General features: G+C 41.7%; 1 protein-coding gene across 1 annotated transcript in view; it reads right to left on the bottom strand.

Annotated features, from left to right (window-relative positions):
- adamts3 (ADAM metallopeptidase with thrombospondin type 1 motif, 3) overlaps positions 1-18,107 on the bottom strand; it is a 222,104-nt gene that overhangs the window by 180,350 nt on the left and 23,647 nt on the right. The window contains exons 3-4 of the mRNA XM_085785926.1: positions 2,828-2,894; positions 2,412-2,433 (exon numbers count right to left, since the gene is read on the bottom strand). Coding sequence (XP_085642052.1) covers positions 2,412-2,433; positions 2,828-2,894 — 89 coding nt within the window. The remainder of the gene's footprint in view (positions 1-2,411; positions 2,434-2,827; positions 2,895-18,107) is intronic.

Genomic DNA, 18,107 nt, shown 5'->3' with positions numbered 1-18,107 from the left:
TTACTCTCTCTGCCCCTTGCTGTGATGGATTTCTCCATTTGCATGATTGTTGAACATTGGTGCAAAATGGCAGCTCCCCAAAGACACACTTGTTCTTTGATTGTGAGGGTCTGACACCAGACCCTGACATTTATTGTAGAGGTTTGAAATCTCTTCAATGGCTTATGCTCTCAACCTGCAAAAACACATCTCAGTGTTACATCTCAATGGCCACTTGTCCAGGGCAAGAGCGATGTGCCATATGAGCCCAGAAGTGCCAAGTACACCAAGATGGGCTTTAAATCATCAATGGACCTTTTTTTTCCTAGTTGCTGTATTTACAGAGACAGCACCTACAGTACTGGGCACAAAAAGATAAACTGCCTTTGTCGTCCTCATGAATGATGACAACTTGGTGCTTAAAGATAAAGACAAGTGAGGAAATTCCCAGGTCACCAGATTCCTAACCTATGGAACAACGAAACTGACTTACGCCCAACCATCCACCTTCAAAACACCAAATGAATCATTTGAGTGGATAGTGTTCATCTTCAAGTAGACTACCTGAGACACACATCTAGCAGTAACAAAAACCGGTCCAATTTGTGAACTTGCAAACACCAAAGAGACAATAACCAACACCAACATGACTGTAGTAACACAAATGAGATGGTTTTTAATAGCTGTTCCAGACAGATAACTCAAAGGAGGGTCAGTGAGATGCAATGATACAAATGATGAAGCCTTTTGAGGGCTTTTTGAGGGGGAAAGGCTTGAGATCAGCTGGCACCTGACTAACACCTTGCTTGGAGGACCATGAGGCCTTAAGAGCCCTGATACACACAACTATCCACAAACAACTTGTGCAACCAACCAACGACTGAGTGATGCCTCAACTAAATCTGAAAACCGATGGACTTGAACAAACCACAAAGACTTCAGCCGACGATCATCTAACTTCTGGGATGGATAAAGGTGCTGCAAGGGGTGAAAAAACAGACTGTATTTCTAACCTTAAACTGTTTTCACACATGCCTTATACTCTCACACCTCTACACACCTGGCCAGTCGTTACATAAAACCTCCATGACTCCTGAACTGATGCTGATTCCACAGATGGAAGTGGTTTCAGGTGCAAGAACATTTTTTATTTCCCGCACCAGACCTCTCAGAGCTTTTTTTTCCCCAGATTCTCTATTATGATGGAACAGTGGAGTTTTCTTAACCATTATAATACCAGCACTGTCCTGTCAAGATACGGCAGAAAAGCTCAAGAAACCCTGATAATTAAATTCATTCACACCAGAGAAGACCAACCTGTTGAATGCAACAGGTTCTCTACAGACCTACACTGTTTAGTCTGGTTGAATCCGACTCTGGCTCCTTTTCCCCCTCCTTTGGTGCAATTCGTTAGGTCAGAATAAAACAATCAAGCCATTGGGTGCGGTCCCAGTCCGGTCACAAACTAATCCTGTAGCAGTTTGTTTGTGGTAGGAACATGATCCCATGTCGATGTGACCTAACGACAAGGCAAACTCAGCAACTTGGACTTGGTCTGCGCCTTCAGCCAGATGCACTTTGCAAACTGTGGATGAGAAAAATCAACAAGTGCTTCTAGGAGCTATTAGCCAGGGAATGAATCAGGGTCTGACTTGGACTAGAGACAAGCTAGCGTTGGATATTTGGGTCTGTCCATGCATCATTTTGTGTCTGAAACTGAACAACAGAAGATGCAACAACCTTATCCTCTGATTCAAACCAAAATTTATTTTCTAAATGCCACTAAAAAAGCTAAATTTCCATACAAATGGTTCGTACCCACTTGTGGCAGAAGGTGAAATATGAATAGAAACCACACTAAATTGGCGAAGTGGCTGCTTTACAAGGCTGATAATGGCCGAGTGGAGGCTACGCGGGCGACGGGCGACCACAAACGCTCAACTAGCGCCCAACGGTGCCTGACTGCCAACTGTCATGTTGCTGTGTGAGGGCCCTTGAGGTGTTCAGAAGATAACAGCGGGTGTAAAAGGATCCTACGTGGACACTGTTGCAGCTCACTTGTTTCTTAACCTCAGAATGAATAACAGATGTGCAGGATTTAGAAGTGGAATTTTCTTTCCTGTATAACAAAGCCCTTGAAGCAGTTTGCTCATGTAATATAAGTGTGCATGTGTGTGTGAGTGTGTGTGTGTGTGTGTGTGTGTGTTGGGGGAATAGCGGGGTGGTAGAGGAGGGTATGAAGGGGAGGGTGTAGCTATTACAGAGCTCCTCACACACATACACATACCCACACACACTCAACTCAAACTCCCCTCCCACTTTGATCTCAGTGCACTGAGTTGTCCTCCTGAGTTTTCTCGGAGGAAACTCTCCTGTGCCCCTTTTTTTCCTCGCGACTTCCTTCTAATTATTAAGAAATGAGCAGGACTTACCCTCTCTATCTACTTCACCAGCCTGCAAGAGAAGAGAAAGCTCGTTAAAAGCCATTTTACGCCACTGGGGGGGGAAAGGAAACAAAAACAAAATCATGATCTGAGAAGCTGAGATGTTCCAAGCAGCAGCAGCAGCAGCAGCAGCAACACTACCGCCCTGCAGCAGCCACTTTACTGTAGGGCCGAGCTGCTTGTAAAACTGCTTTAAAACAAAAATGCCTCTATTTCACATGTGTTATGTAACAGGCTAAACTCATGCGTGTGCAGTGTCAACATGTAAATCACAGAGGAGGCAGTGTGCTGTGCAGGCAGCAGCGGAGAGACTCTCCTCTCCTCTCCTCTCGCCGCCCGCGGCTGCAGCGCTTTAATAATTCATATTAACACACTGGATGATGTTAGCGCTGTTAGACACTTACCTTGTCGGCTGAAGTCAATACAAATCCTAGGAGCAGTAACGCTAGTGACAGGACAGCCATCACGAGTCTTAAATCGGAAAAGAAAAAACTTTATCCCAACGTCAAATTTTAAAAATTAAAGTGAGAGAAAAAAAAAAGAAAAAGTACAAAAAAACTCTTTGCGCAAGCGTGACCCGGCTCATTCAAAAAAGAAAAAAAAAACCCTGTCAGAGTGGATGCGCAGCGCTGCCTCTGTTTCAGGTTAAAAAGTTTCAAAAAGTCATATAAAGTAGTTAAAGTTTCATTAAAAGAAAGAGTGAGGCGAGTTACGACACTTTTGTCAGTCAGTCAGTCAGTCAGTGTTTTCAATTTTTTTTTTCGTTTTCTTTTTCTGTTTTTAATCTGTTGACTGAAGTTTTCTAGAAAGTTTCTGGTGGAGTTAGTAGGACATCCCCTCTGCCGCCGGCCGGACAGAGCTGCAGTGTGAAGCTCTCGCGACCTGGCACTTGGCTCCTCGAGCTAATAAACGGCAAGACCAGCCCTGCGTGACGTCACCCGGCCCTCTCCTCCAGCCCCAACACATGGTGGGACAGAGGAGGAGGAGGAGGAGGAGGATCACAACTCCCCAAACTTAATCCCAGGACAAAACATTTCTATATCAATATGGAAAAAGACAATAATCATGTCTGTTCTCATTGAACACATGAAGGGACAGAGGAGGAGGAGGAGGAGGAGGAGGAGAAAGAGGAGGGGGAGGAAGATCCCACCTCCCTAAACTCATCTCAGGACACCACAGGATGAGAAAAGCTGCTCATTATATAAGAAATACCCACATATCTCTATATCAATACCAAAAAACTACAATAACTCAGGTCTATGTCCTTAAATAAAGACATGATGATGAGGAGGAGGAGGAGGAAGATTGGCGGTAAACACATAAATAACATTATATTTATTTATGGAGCAGAATTGAAAACAATAGTAATAGAACAACCTGAACTCACTGTGACACAATGGGACATGTCAGTTTAATAGAAGGTGCTCAACATTAACCATAAATACCTGTATAAAATAACTCTATGTTACTGTAACTCATGGTAACTTTGTCTATGAGGTTTCAAACAAACACATGAAAGTGAGTAAGAGGTCTCGATTTGCCCAGTTTGTTTCACATGTGAGATGTACAGTAATATTAAATTTGTGTAGCAGTTGCACATTTATCCATCTTTATATTTGAGAATAATAAGTTTGTGTGTGAACGTTTTGTAAAATCTCATGTTATTACATCATGTGAAGTCATTTGAGAAACACATTGTATTCATGTATGTATTTATGTAAAATATTATTGTAATTTGCATTTATATGCATGTTTTAACATGGACTCCATAGAGTAGCTGTTGCAGGAGTAAAAGAAAGAAAGAAAGAAAGAAAGAAAGAAAGTCTTAGAAAAAACAAGATCAGAATCGCACTGGAAGACAGAATATATAATACAATACAAAAAACTTTAAATGATAAAATTGTTATATGGTGAGATGGAGCCACTTCTCATTACTATATCTTATATACAGTATTTAACACTATTATTGCCACAAAAGGCCAACCAGACTTACTTTTCTCATTTACAGTTTTTAAGGTCTTGTTTTTTATTATTTTAATGATCTTGTGAACCACAGGTGAGGTCGTGACCCCCAGGTTGGACACCTCTTCACCAGCAGCAGAGTATATGTTAATATGGACTGTGCTGCAGGCAGTAGGACACACAGTGGGACAGGAGAACCAGGAGAGGAAACCCAGCCAGACTGAGGAGGAGGAAAAAAATATATACATGAATCTCTATAGAATCAATTATATGATAATAAGTAGTACAAGTTTTTAAAATCAGGGAAAAGTTTAGTGTGATGCATTAATAAGAGCAGCACAGCTCCTGAGAGCTGAGCTGCATGAGATATCAGGTTAGGGGGCGTAGCAGCCGTTTGCTCTCATTACTCACTGCTCATCCTCCACTTCTTTCTCCGTCCGTCTCTGTCGTCTTCCATGTCGGGGCGCTCTCTCTCTCTAAAGGACCAGGTGGGGTGAGGTTTTCTGTGGGGAGTGCATTAGTGTAAAATATCTCCGCTGAATGAGGAACCTAACAGGCAGGGCGAACGGCCCCGGGGCCCCACACACGGCATGAGGAGCAAAACGGTGTTATAAATATTAATGGACATTTTTTGCTATTATTAAAAAACACCTCCGACCTGCAAAGTGGAATTCAAATGGCAGCAGGGAAACGTTAAGAGGGATCAGGTTTGGTTTCTCAGCTGCAGGTGGAGGAGGAAGCACTCGCATCCTTAAAAGCTTCTCTAGCAGAGTAAAGACTCTCCACTGCACTGAATCCTTTAAGTATGAACGGCTTGTTCTGCAGATTATAAGGCCACAGCATTTTCATTAACAATCTATATCTGCATAGTCCAAACTCCTAACCCCACAGGTCAGGAGGTGATTTATTAATAGAGAAGATAAAAAACTAAAGTCCTGCTACAAACATTAAAAAATAAAAATGCAAAAAAAAAAAGTTACTTTGGATAAGTTGCCGACTTTGGGCCAAAGTTATTAAACTGAAACCATGTGAGAAGCTCAGGTTCATAAGTCAGGTTCCTTACTGCCTTAAAAAATAAATGTGAGGTCACTGAATGAAAACTGAATAATTTATTTTAATTATGTCAAAAAGATAAGTTTGTTGCTCCTCAGCAACTTCTGAATCATGCTCACTTTCCTGTTACAGTTTCTCGCAGCCCTGTTGAATTAAAAGCGTATGAGAGCAAAGAGTTGTTCTTTAATATTACACACAGAGCAGAGTCTGGATCCATTAAAGAGTCCTATAATATAAGGCAACCCCTGCTGTGATTTGGTGATGTATAAATAAATATTGACTTTCATTATTGGAAAAAGAAGCAACAGTGAGTTGTGCTTAAAAAAGCTGATTAAAAACATAGCACACACACGCACACTTTCCATTGTGTGTTTTTCTTCAAATTATACAAAAGCTGAACGGGTCTGGAGAGTTTTAAGACTCTGAACAATTCATGCTGGGAAACGTATGCTGATCATGTTTCTGTAGAAAATGAATTTAATGAGTTGAGGGAACTCATTCATTAGACTCATGGTTTAATAGTCAGGAGACGTTGGTCAGAGTAACTTTGAGGTGGTTTGGTGAATACGACCAGGAATATTTAATTTAAGTCGGACAGTCAGTTGGTTTTAATCGATTATGCGGCCGTGTTTTGTGTTTCAGTATCTTAAATATCTCACAGTATGTACTGTACGGTACTTCAAGTTGGATGGTGATAGACGTCAAATAAAAATCGCACTTTAAAGTACAGAGCTGCTGAAGCATCCTTAAGAAGAGCACCCACTCCCCCACGCACCACCGCTAAAGGGCTTTTCTGTAAAGTTTTCAGGGCGCTTTGACCTCTCTGTTGGCTGCTTGTGTTGATGCTCGCTGCTCATCTGAAGATGAACTATTCCACTCACTGTCAACAGCTCGAGGGCACCGACCTGAAATGTTGCAGCAGTTTTTTTTTTCCTTTTTCTACCCACTGCACAGAGCTGGCTGCGCGACCTCTCTGCTGAAGAAATCTCTTTGATATCTCAACAGTGAGCGACAGATTCAGTAGTGGTTTGCTGACTGTGGTGTTTTTGTCAAAGAGAGGTGGTGCTTTGGTGTAAAAGGTCAGAGGTCACGCCCAGGGACAGGAGCATACAGGAAGGACACATGAAAGGAGCCGGGATTAGTCCCACATCAGCCCTGCAGCAGCAGACAGACGACCCTGGAGGACGATGGAGGTTCGTACAAGCTTCACTTTTTAGTTTCAAATAAAAACAGCCAGAATAGATACTAGAAGAAAATCTAGTCAGAATAGATACTTCAGCCAGAATAGATACTAGAAGAAAATCACAATTATTGAGATTGTACTCACCTCCAATTTTTTCCTCTTTGGCTCTGAATTCTATCTCCAGGTGTCGGGGACCAGCATGGGAGCCAAGATGGCACCCAGCTTTGCTTCACTCTACTGCGGATTCTTCGAACAAGATATCGTCTTCAACCAACCACGCAACCCCCATTTACAATTCATCTCCAATTGGAGGAGGTATACAGACGATATATTTTTTGTTTGGAGTGGCTCAGAAGGTCAGCTCAAGGAGTTTCATGAGTTTATCAACACCAACAATAGCCACTTGAAATTCACTATGAGTTATGATATGGACACAATGAACTTCCTTGATGTCCTTGTGTGCAGAGACCATAATAAACTCAGCTCCAACCTATATCGTAAGAGCACTGATAAAAACTCCATCCTTCACGGCACATCATTCCATCCTGTACCGCTGATCAAGAGCCTGCCCCTCTCACAGTTCAGCCGCATCCGGCGCATCTGCAGTTCTGAAGCTGACTTTCAAGCCCAGGCCGATGACCTGGAGAGACGTTTCCTCCAAAGACAATACAAACGTGAGTGGGTCACAAATGCACGCACCAAATTTGAAAATGTATCACAAACTGAGTGTCTTCAACACACTAGAGCTAAAACACTGGACTCCAGAGTGAGCTGTATCATGCAGTACTCACCTGTTGCTCAAGAAATTAAACACATTATCAAAAAACATTGGCACATTGTTGAATCGGACTCCATGTTAAAGTGCCTGTCCTCACCTCCTCGGATGGTCTACAAGAGACCACCTAATTTAAGAAACATGCTGGTGAGAGCCCACCTCCCAACACCTGAGAAGCCCCAGTTCTTCCAGCCTGTCCCTCATGGTAACTATAGATGTGGCCGGTGCACTCAGTGTAATTTCACACAGAAAACACACACTTTTAATCACCCCAGCTCCGGCAGACCTTTCAACATCAATGGAGTCATTACTTGCAGTACCAAAAACGTCATATACATGCTGAGATGCCCGTGTGGCCTAGCATATGTGGGCAAGACGACAAGACCACTAAAGGTGAGGATCTCTGAACACAGGTCCAACATACGCAATCATGTCATCAGTAATCCAGTGGCCGTACACTTCACACAGGCATCCCACAATGTTTGTGCTCTCAGATACATTGGTATTGAACTTGTCAAACCACCTAGCCGTGGTGGCGACGTGAACTCTTTATTGCTGAGGAGAGAAGCCTTCTGGATATACACGCTTGGCACCCTGGCCCCTAAAGGGCTAAACGAGGAGTTTGACCTAAGACCTTTCCTGTAGTGTTGCTACAGTGTTGCTCTGTTGTACTCTAACTGTTCTTATGCACTTTTTGTTACTACTCTTCATTATGCCTGATTACTATAATGTACTTTGATAATGATTTCTCTATGCTGACATTACTGCTCGAGCCTGTGGTTGTTATTGTTTTTTGTGCTCTGATTACATAGCTCCATTGCTCCAGTTCTAATGTCTGTCGCCTCTCATCTTTATATATATTTTTTTATTTTGTACTGCTGTGGATAACTGATGTACTATATATAAGAAATTTTTGTCACCACTTTCAGGACGGTTTAGGCACCTCCTTGATCTTTTGTTTTCTACTTTAAATTACATTGCATTATGACGGTGATGCCTGATGCTTCTGCCATGTGATTTTCCTAGTGAACATATGTTATTTGGTGATCTTGTAGACTGTTTGTTCAGTCCCAGTATGTGTAATAGCTCCTATCTTCTATATATTTTTTTCATCACATGACTTGTCAGGTGACCTGTACATCTACTTAAGCAGGTGTGTTAATTACCACTTTCATGTCTGATGAAGGGCTGAGCCCGAAACGTTACTTTTTCCTGTGTGTGACAATAAATTGTCACGGGAGCAATTGCTGGTGTGCGGTCTTCTTCTTTTTCTACTTGTGTCTCTTTTTGTTGACCTGCACCTAGCCTCACGTTTTTTTGGGATGTGCGTGTCTCTGTTCTCACTATTTTTTTTCTTCTGCCCACTCCTGTCCTTCTGAACCGATAGATAAGTAATTAGGTTTTTTGATGGATAAAAGTTTTAAAAACACAAGGCACTGAACACGTTTTAAGATCAAGAGTCAAGACAAAGACGAAAAACTCCTCTGAGTCAGTGAAAGACATAACACATAAAAGAACAAAGCACAATTTCATTTACTGCTTCTTTTTTGTTTTTTAAGAATACAAATGTGAATGGATCTGTTGTAAAGTTAAGTTATCAAACAGGAGAAGTAAGTTAAAGGTCCAGTGTGTAAAATGGGGGTAAAACCATGATATCTAGCGTTCAGATTCCAGTTCGCAGCGTTCACTCACTCGCTCGCACTCACCCCTCCCGTTGGCAAAGTGCCTTCGAGGACAAAATGTCGGCGCAAGATGGTGACACTCTCTAAAGCAAGACTCTGTTATATGTAGATATAAGAGAATAATTATAAGGCTATGAAAACCAAAGAATTTCATTTTAAAGCGATTATACACTTATACTAATATATTCCTGGGTTGTATATTCAGATTTTGCCAATACCTTGACAATTATTACACACTGGACCTTTAAAAGTGAGGTCTTTAAGTGATATACAGTATGAACCAAAGCTGTGTCCCTAGACATCGGATGTGGACATCAGACTATAAAAATACAACAAAATGAAACTAAATCCAACAAAATAAGCCGAGTCCACCTCTTTGAACTGGATTCATTAGAGTCCATTCAGGTCCTCGGGTTATTTGTTTCGTCATTTTTTTATTTCGTTTTGAGTTTTAGTTTTAGTTTTCGATCTCAGTTTAGTTTTAAAAAGTTTGAAAGAAAGTTTGCTGGTGTTAAGTTGTTATTTTTTTGGACAATGCTCAGTTTTAGTTTGGACCTCGGTGTAGTGTCTCTCTCGGGGGAGGAGGGCTGGGTGCTCTTTCTAACTTTTCCAAGGTGAGCCAAGTAAGTCTTCTGGCAGGATTTTTTTATTTTTTTTTCTTTCAAATAAACTTTAAGATTTTTAGGATTTTTTCCCCTCGAGATTTGTTCCACATTATTTCATCACCTTCCACAGCAAGCCACTGGCTCTTATCTGTGGCACAGCTCACATCAAAGTCATCCCCAGTGGGACGGCGGCGCTCTCCCTCAACTTTTGCCATAATGCCAGTTTTTTGGAAAGTCTGTGCAACACTTAACCAAAAACTGCATTTCTTTGAGTCTGGCTCCAAAACTCGGTCGATCTCCATTGACTCCCATGTTGAAATGTTCAACTTTACAGCAGAAGTAAACATGTTTACAACCTGGTGCAAAAAACACTTTTTGGTCTCTACGGTTAATTTCCTCCGTGGTGACGGCAGCACCGCGGCTGATTTCTTATCTAACTCAATCATTCTGCGTTAAGGGACAGGTGGGTGAGTGTATGTTTGTCGATTCCCAGCTGGCAAAGTCTTGGCTCCACGCTAAGTTTGTTTTTCTTAAATCTGTCAACACGGAGATCATCTTTGTGGAGCCTCATTCTACTTCTGTTTCTATTATCATCTAGTTTTTGTTGTTTTGTTCATTTTCTTGGTTTCTTGGTCGTTTTACTTCTCTCAGTCTTGGACCTCCAGCTGTGGAGTGACGAGCAAAGATATACACTGTTTGTCTTACAACTATTAAGTATTGTGTCTTTTACACAGTGGATTTTACTGAACAAAAATAAAGAAATTGAGACGTGACTCAACGTGCAGTAACCATTCAACTCTCAAATTTTAGTCCTGCTCCACACAGAAACAAAGCTTTCTCAAAACTTTCTTTTTTCTTGTTTGTGTTTATAAAGTTTTCAATAAACGCAACATTATTTCGAGAAATGTATGCGTACACATGAAACCACTGAAAACTATTCAAAACGATGTACATGTAGTACATAGGCCAGGCTTGTATGTGGCGCTGTGACGCCGCCACACAAACACACCTGCTGAAAACAAACTCCAAACATTATAAGTCGACTAAAAGTGAGAAAGTTGATGTCGGGTTTCAGAGGCAGTATCTGAAAGTAGTCCGCCATTGTTGTTGTTAACGTTCAACTAGCGCTGTCACTAAGGTTACAGGTTAGAGAGGCGGGGCTATGACATTGTCATTTCACAAAAGATTCTGTTTGTTGTCTAAATGAAAATGCAGTGAGATTGCTTTGAAATTCATTCACTCTGGGACCAGTTTCCAAAAAACAAAAAAGTCTTAGGACTCCAAAAATCCTGTTTCCATTTGGACGAAACGCTGAAACGCTAAAAAAAAAGATACTTCCAAACTGTATTCATATGGACGAGCCCTTAACCTGGTGAAAATCCCAGAACCGACAAAACAGTTTATAGTCTGACAATACATCACTAATGCATCTTTAAAAATGAAAATTTGGACTTCCTTCCATGAAAGTCCAAGTCCAATTTCTAATTCTGACTCTTACGCTTAACGTAAAAATACGACGACGTCCCAAGACAAAAACGAAAGGAAGACTCAGTTTCACGTTCACCTGCTGACTGTAAACACACCAAAACAAGAAACAAGTGACTCATTCATCTCAAAAGTTTGAAGCCTTTCCTCTCCGGTCTGAACTGAGCTGCGAGAATGAAGTGTCAGGGTGATGGAGTCGGCATCACACATGGAAGACACATGATCGTATATCACAGCTTTTATTGGGCACAACGACGGCGCCGGTGTCAACACACACTCCTTCATTTTCCTCTCTCCTTCTCTCTCTCTCTCTCTCTCCTTCTCTCTGTGCTGCTGCAAGATCCATCAAGTGACCTGATGAGTAAGAGCACAACACAACAACAGAGGCCTCGCCGCCGTCACCTGCAGATAAGGAAACCTGATTACCTGGCACATCTGCACGCCTCATGGCTTCACCGCCGTGGGAGAGATGCAGGCCGACAGACAGACAGACAGACAGACAGACAGACTTAAGGTGAGAGGAACTAGGTGATTGGGGCTGGTTGGAGGCAAGAGGAGAGGAAAATAAATGAAGGTCCAGGAGGTGTATAGACGAAGAAGGAGGGATGAGGAGTAATGAAGAGACAAGGGCAGCTGTGGGGAAAAGCTGTTTCTTTTTTTTCTTTTTTCCAAAAAGGAGTCGAGGTTTCCTGGTTTCTTAGTTTATCAACATCCTGTCCATCCCTGACCCGCCGCACAGACACAGACCCTCAGACATCCCTCATCTGGCCTCATCTGGACTCCAACATCTGGTCTTCTTCGCAAAACCACAGAGCCAGACAAATAAGTTGCTGTTACAATTGGCAGTGAATCACATGCAGCAAATTGAAAGCAGGCCCTCTGCGCCAAAATTGGATTTCTATGCAGATAAAGTGTGATAAAACTTTTTTTTTAAACTCGAGAGGTTGAAAGGAAAAGATTCTTCTTCATATTGGCTGTTCTGGGAGATTTTTTTTTCTTTTTTTCGGAGGATGTCACTCGAAAAGAACAGATGTTTTCTGCTTACACAGGTGTGGTAACGTGTCCCGCTCTCACTCATTGTCACTCAAGCAGAAACATACACTCGTACGATTCCTCTGAGCCGATGGCTGCTCTGTTCCCTCGCTGTTAAATCAGAGTCTCAGGATCGCTGTGTCATTACTTTTTATAAGGGTGTAAAACAAACAGCAGGATCCCTCTATTTCCTGTTTTTCATGTTGTTCCTATAAACCACCACCCTCCTACTCACATGGACTACTTCAGTTGTCACTTACAGTCACTGGTAGAAAGTTACTCAAAGTGCTGAGTAGATGGTTTTCATTTTTAATGACACATTTTGTGTTTTATCTTATAACTTACCTAAAATATTTCAGCAGTTCTCAAACTTATTCACATCATGTTCTCCTACACTATCAATAATTAAACCCCCATTTATTGATATTTTGTCCCTGGTTCCTCAGTCTGATAGGATTTTTGCTTGTTATCACAGAAAGTGGGATCACAACAGTTACATATTCACTGTTACTTATAGATGGAAATATAGTAAAGTAATATATTCCTCCCATTTTAATGGAATTGTTGTACACAAACAACAATCTGATAATGTCATGTATAAAAAATGAAAGATGGAGTTCATTTTCTAACTTTCTCTGCATGAATTTTGTTTTAATGAATGGTAATTATCTCTACAATTTAAAATATCATTACGTGTCTCCACTGCGGAAATTGCTTGTTGTCTCAGAAACCGTTTGAATCACTGGGGTGATAATTGCGATTAAACGTAAGACACAGTTTCATCTGATTTACTGCTAGAGGAATCACCAAGTTACACGGAAGAAACTCTCTCAGGGTTTTATTTAGTCACTTCCTGAGAACAACTGTGATGCAGTACTTACTTACTTAGTACCTACAGTACTTTACTTTAATACTTTCAGATGATTTCTTCGTCTTCTGCCTGAGTATTGTAGTATACAATTATTTTCCTATTGTGGTGCTGGTTCATGTTTATTCAAAGACTCTGGATGCTTCGTCCATCACTGCTTACATTAATAATATCAGGAGCAAAGTCAGGTCAAAAAAGGACATCTGGAAACTTTACTGAAAGACAATGAGTCCCCTCTGGGTTTCTGTTGTATTCTTCAGCAGTTTTTTTTGTTGTTGGACCAAACGACTTTGCCAGATATTTACAAAAAGCAGACAAGAAAAACAAAAATTATATTTGTGGTGAAAACCCATTGTTTCAGAAGCCTTTAAATTACAGCCTGTGCGTGTGTTGGGTTCGGGGCAACTGGTACTCAGTGGAAGATAATGAATACATACACTCCTACACGTGATTGTAATTTGTATAATTTTGCCAAGTGAAAATAATCCCCCCGAGAAGAGAAGAGAGGACAGAGCCATCAGCTGGGTCCAGACGGAGGGGAGAACAGCTAACCTAATTACAAGACATAGGTATGTGCTTTGAAAAGTTGGTTTCTCTAAAAACGACAACGATCGCCGCGTTCGAACAAAGCTGACCCCCACTTGCATTATAAAAGGGGGCAAGCCGAGCCGTTTCAGAGAAGGCATCTGGATTGTTTTCTTTTCTCTCTTTCACGCTTTGTCCTGAGACACAAAAAACGCCCCGGCACAATGACTTGTGACGTCTAACAGCGAAGTTATGCCAGAGTCACAATGTGCATCTAGGTGGTGAGCCCAGCAGATGCCCCCATGGGGTCAGCGCTGGTTTTTGTCCCCCAGTGACACCACAACAGAGGGAAGGTAGGGTAATAAAATTCCTCTGTGCTAAAGGAGACATTCCAGCAGAGGGAGGGGGGGGGGGGGGGCGGCGCCGGGATCTGACATAATTTAAAACATGGTTGTCATATTCTGAATTGGAGCCCCCTCCCCTTCCTGCTCCCTCCTCCTGAGTGGAAACCATTTATTTTATTTTTTTTGTTTTCAGCAGCTCTTACATAAGCATGAGCACTAAAGCTAAATAGGTCTGTGTGCAGCCTGGAGAAAAAAACAATTAAGTGGAGGGCACGAGGGCGACTGAGGAGTGTTGTAATATCCATATGAATGGAGAGGAAGTGATTAGAGACAAAATCGACAAGGATCAAACATGAGCGTCTTTTATACAGCCTATAGTCAAGGCGGGAACGCTGCACCATTGTTCCACCTTGTTGCTCTGTATATTAAAACAGATGCAGATAGGTGACTGGAAACTGGAAGACTCGTGACCTCTGAATCCACCTCTTCTACTGTGTTGCAATATGTTTTTAATACTGTGTAATCAGGGATCTGTAATGTTGCTTAATTGTCTCTGGTCGTCAATTAGCAGCCGGCTGTTACAGGAGATATGAAGATAATGATGCATCCAACAACCAGCGAGCGTTAGCAGATGTTTTAGCATTGACACATATTGTTCATCATTTTTGTTGTTGTTGCCGTTTTGCTGTTAATTGTTCTTGTTGTCATTTGGATGGGCTTAATTTGCCTTACTGTTTTGCATTATGGTAAAATGATGTAATGTATTGGTAAAGACCTACATAAAAAGCGTGAGCAGATTGGCCACATAAACTAGCTCAGCTTAGTTTATGCAACATGGTCTTTGTTATTGTGTATAATTGATGCGATTGTTCAGTTTTACAACTTATTTCCTTTATAATTTATTTCTATCAACTCTCAGTGCTGGTGTGGATCTATTTGTTCCTTCACTTTTCCTCTCTACTGAATATTTCTTTTAAAAAAATCCACTCTTCCTTAACAACTGGGCGACGTCCATGTGCTGACAAAGTAGACATCAGTGAAAGCTTCAGAGAAGATACTAAATGGACCTTGTAGTGAAACCGATTTCCCAAGGTCAAGAATTATTTCAGCTTTTGAGCCAACACGTACAAAAAGCCTAGAAAGTTCTCTGAAACAAAATATGGTTTTTCACATCGTGACAAATGTCCAAATTCCTTCTGCCGATGAAGATCATGGGATGTGATAGATGGCTCCAGAGCAGCTGCTAAATGGAGCTTGAGGGACCTTGTGATAAGATTATTTTTCCCCCAATTTCAACATTATTGTCCCCAAAAGGGAGATTTGTCTCGCAGAACAGAACTCACACAGACTAAAATACATATTAATAGTATTAAACTTACAGCACACTCAGACCTAGCATGTCGCTGTATAAACAGATGCATACATTCATCCCAGTCATCCAGAGATAAAAATAGTCACCGCTCCATACTGTTTGATTGACAGTTCATCTCTGGGAACACAAACAACTGAAGATGAAAGAAAATGTACAAATTCAGAACACAGAGGATACATGTTGTCAGTGCAATCAACATGTTTTTGTATTTTATGCATTTGTTTTTTGGGGTGAGAAGCAGATGTCGAGGTTTCTGATTCATTCATTCATTATCATTCAAACAAAACAAAAGACAAACAGTTTGATTTGTTATGTTAAATACTAACATTGGTTGCTTTTCATTTGCTTTTTTTTTTTTTTTTTTTTTAAGATATCAACAATTTCTTTTAACCTTTCCTTTAAGAATTATTGTTTATTTATTCTCTTAAGATCTTTTCCTGTTTCTTTATCTTTTCTGGGGTGGAACAACTTTCTTTCTTTCAGTTTCCAACTGAGTCAGAACCACAGGAAGTTGTGTTTCTTGACATTATTTGGCTGTTTTTTCTTTCTTTTCCATCTAATGAAGTAATGAATGGATTTCCCAGCACATGGGAATGCAACCACTGGTGTCCTGCATTCCTTGATTCCCACCATCCCTCTGCCGTTTCTACGGAAACACAACCAGCAGAGCCTCTGACAGTCTGTGAATTTCAACGACCCCTCGGCAGCAGAGGATTCGACGCAGCCCCCGCACCGAGACGCTGTCGTGTAACTGAGTGTCTTCAACTCGTCTCCACAGTCAGAAAACACTGGGGACGAGCCGGTCGGGTTCATCGAGGCTGCGCGAGGCTGCAGTCGGGCCGGGGGAGGCGATTCCTCGGAGGGGAATGCTCTTTATCAAATTGAAGCCAGAGTGACGTCAGAGAGGCTCCAAAAAGACAGACTACAAGAACTGGTGTGAGGCCAGAGGGTCCTGGCCAAGACGGTCACGCTGAGGACCTCACGTCTAGGGACCCCAGGTCTGAGAGCCAATAGTGAAAGCGTCACTTGCCTGAGGGTCCGCAGTACTTTCATGGTCAATTTAAGTCCCTTTGTTTCAGAATAACAGGGTAACGTTTTGTGGGAAGTATCTTGTGAGGGAAATATAATGTATCCGAGCTGGCAGTGAGTGGATGTGAGTGTTCTTCTGTGGCGGCGTCTATACACAAGCTGTCACTCTCATCCATGTTGGTCAAGCACAATAGCTTTATTTAGCTTAATGGAGAAGTCCGGTCATTTTCTAAGTAACGCTCTACAGCTCTAGGGCCCCAAGTGCAACCATGGGAAAAGACCCGAGAAAAATATGTGCAGCCCGGACCTAGCTCTCCTCCTGCTAGCTGCGCTACACTGCAGTTAAACAGCAAAGTAATGGGGGTAGTTCTTCTAACCGCGACTTTGGCCTCTATATAATGTTCAAAATATCACTACACATGCTTTGCAACATCCACCAGTCCACCGTTAATATGAGAGAGCAGTGTTACCTGTGTTTTTATGACGTACCTCTGTTTAGTCTAGCTTCCTGTATAGACCTTACTAGCCGACTGTCGAGCTTGGGACTGTTTCCATCAACAAAGACAAAAAATTTGGATTTAGGAGGAAAAAAATGATTTTGGATGGGGAAAAAAAGCAGTTATATTCCCATCCAATATCATTTCTTTCACATTTTTCTCGCATTTTTGTCTTTGTTGATGGAAACAGTCCCGAGCTCGACAGTCGACTAAGGTCTACTCTGGAAGCTAGAGTAAACAGAGCTAAGTGATAAAAACACACCAACTCATTGAGTCAAACTTTTACATTTAGAAAATAGAAAAATGGCTGCAATATATTCAGTTCTTTCTAAAGATGTTTGTAACTAGCATTAGCCTTGGTACTGAGACAACAGGATAATAATATTGCTTTGTGTCCTATGAATTGAAACGGAGAATTATTTGCCGACATGTTCCTATTTGATCTGTAACACTAACCAAACTCTGACATATTTTTATCTGTTTATAATTGCAAAAGCTGGAAAACACAACATCTCTGCTACTTTCAGTTTTGATCTTGATACAGAAAATCATTGTGGTACATTTCTTTCATCAGATAACTCATACAAGACGTCCTGCTTCATTAGCTTTTGAATTCCTGTCATAAGAAATTTCCTAATGATTTTATGGTTCTTGGACTCACGACCCGAGACGTATACCACCCACTGACTGTCAGTGGTGTTTTCCTCAAAGCACCAGTCATCTCTTACTTCCTCTGCCGTGACACACAAACCACTGAAACAATGGCGAATAATGAGAGTGGAGCGTTGCACTCTCACCCCCTGCCTCCCTCTGCTCTCCCGAGTCTCACTTCAACAGAAGAAGCTCAGTGGAAACAGACGTAAAAACCGAGGCCAGATTGTGAAGGAGGTGAATTTGTTGGGCCCCATGCGGAGTTAGAACTGGGTCACTTTAGCCCTGTCTGATCGTTTTACACGTCACCTTGTAAACAGGAGATGAGAAGGACTACCACCCAAGCATTAGTCATCTCCAGGAGCTGCTGTGCTGCGCATTTTCCCTCCTACTGTAATAAGACGTCTACCAAATAATGTGGGCAGGGTAATTGATCTCAGATTTTGTCGTGTCAGAAAGTCTCGGTGCAGCTCGTGTGTGAGATGTGGTCGAGGAAGGGGTTTTTTACTAGTTTCACTGCTGCGATAGTTTTGCTCTGACTGCTCCACGCTGCTGCACACGTGGCAGCACAGCCAACATAACAATCCCCTGATGGGAACAATCACCTTGACACCTGCAAAG

Source organism: Trachurus japonicus, chromosome 9 (genome assembly GCF_045865225.1).
Source record: "Trachurus japonicus isolate A0001 chromosome 9, Traja_1.0".
Lineage (NCBI taxonomy): Eukaryota > Metazoa > Chordata > Actinopteri > Carangiformes > Carangidae > Trachurus > Trachurus japonicus.
Note: the sequence above shows the minus strand (reverse complement) of the source record. Positions and strands in the feature narration are given on the sequence as shown.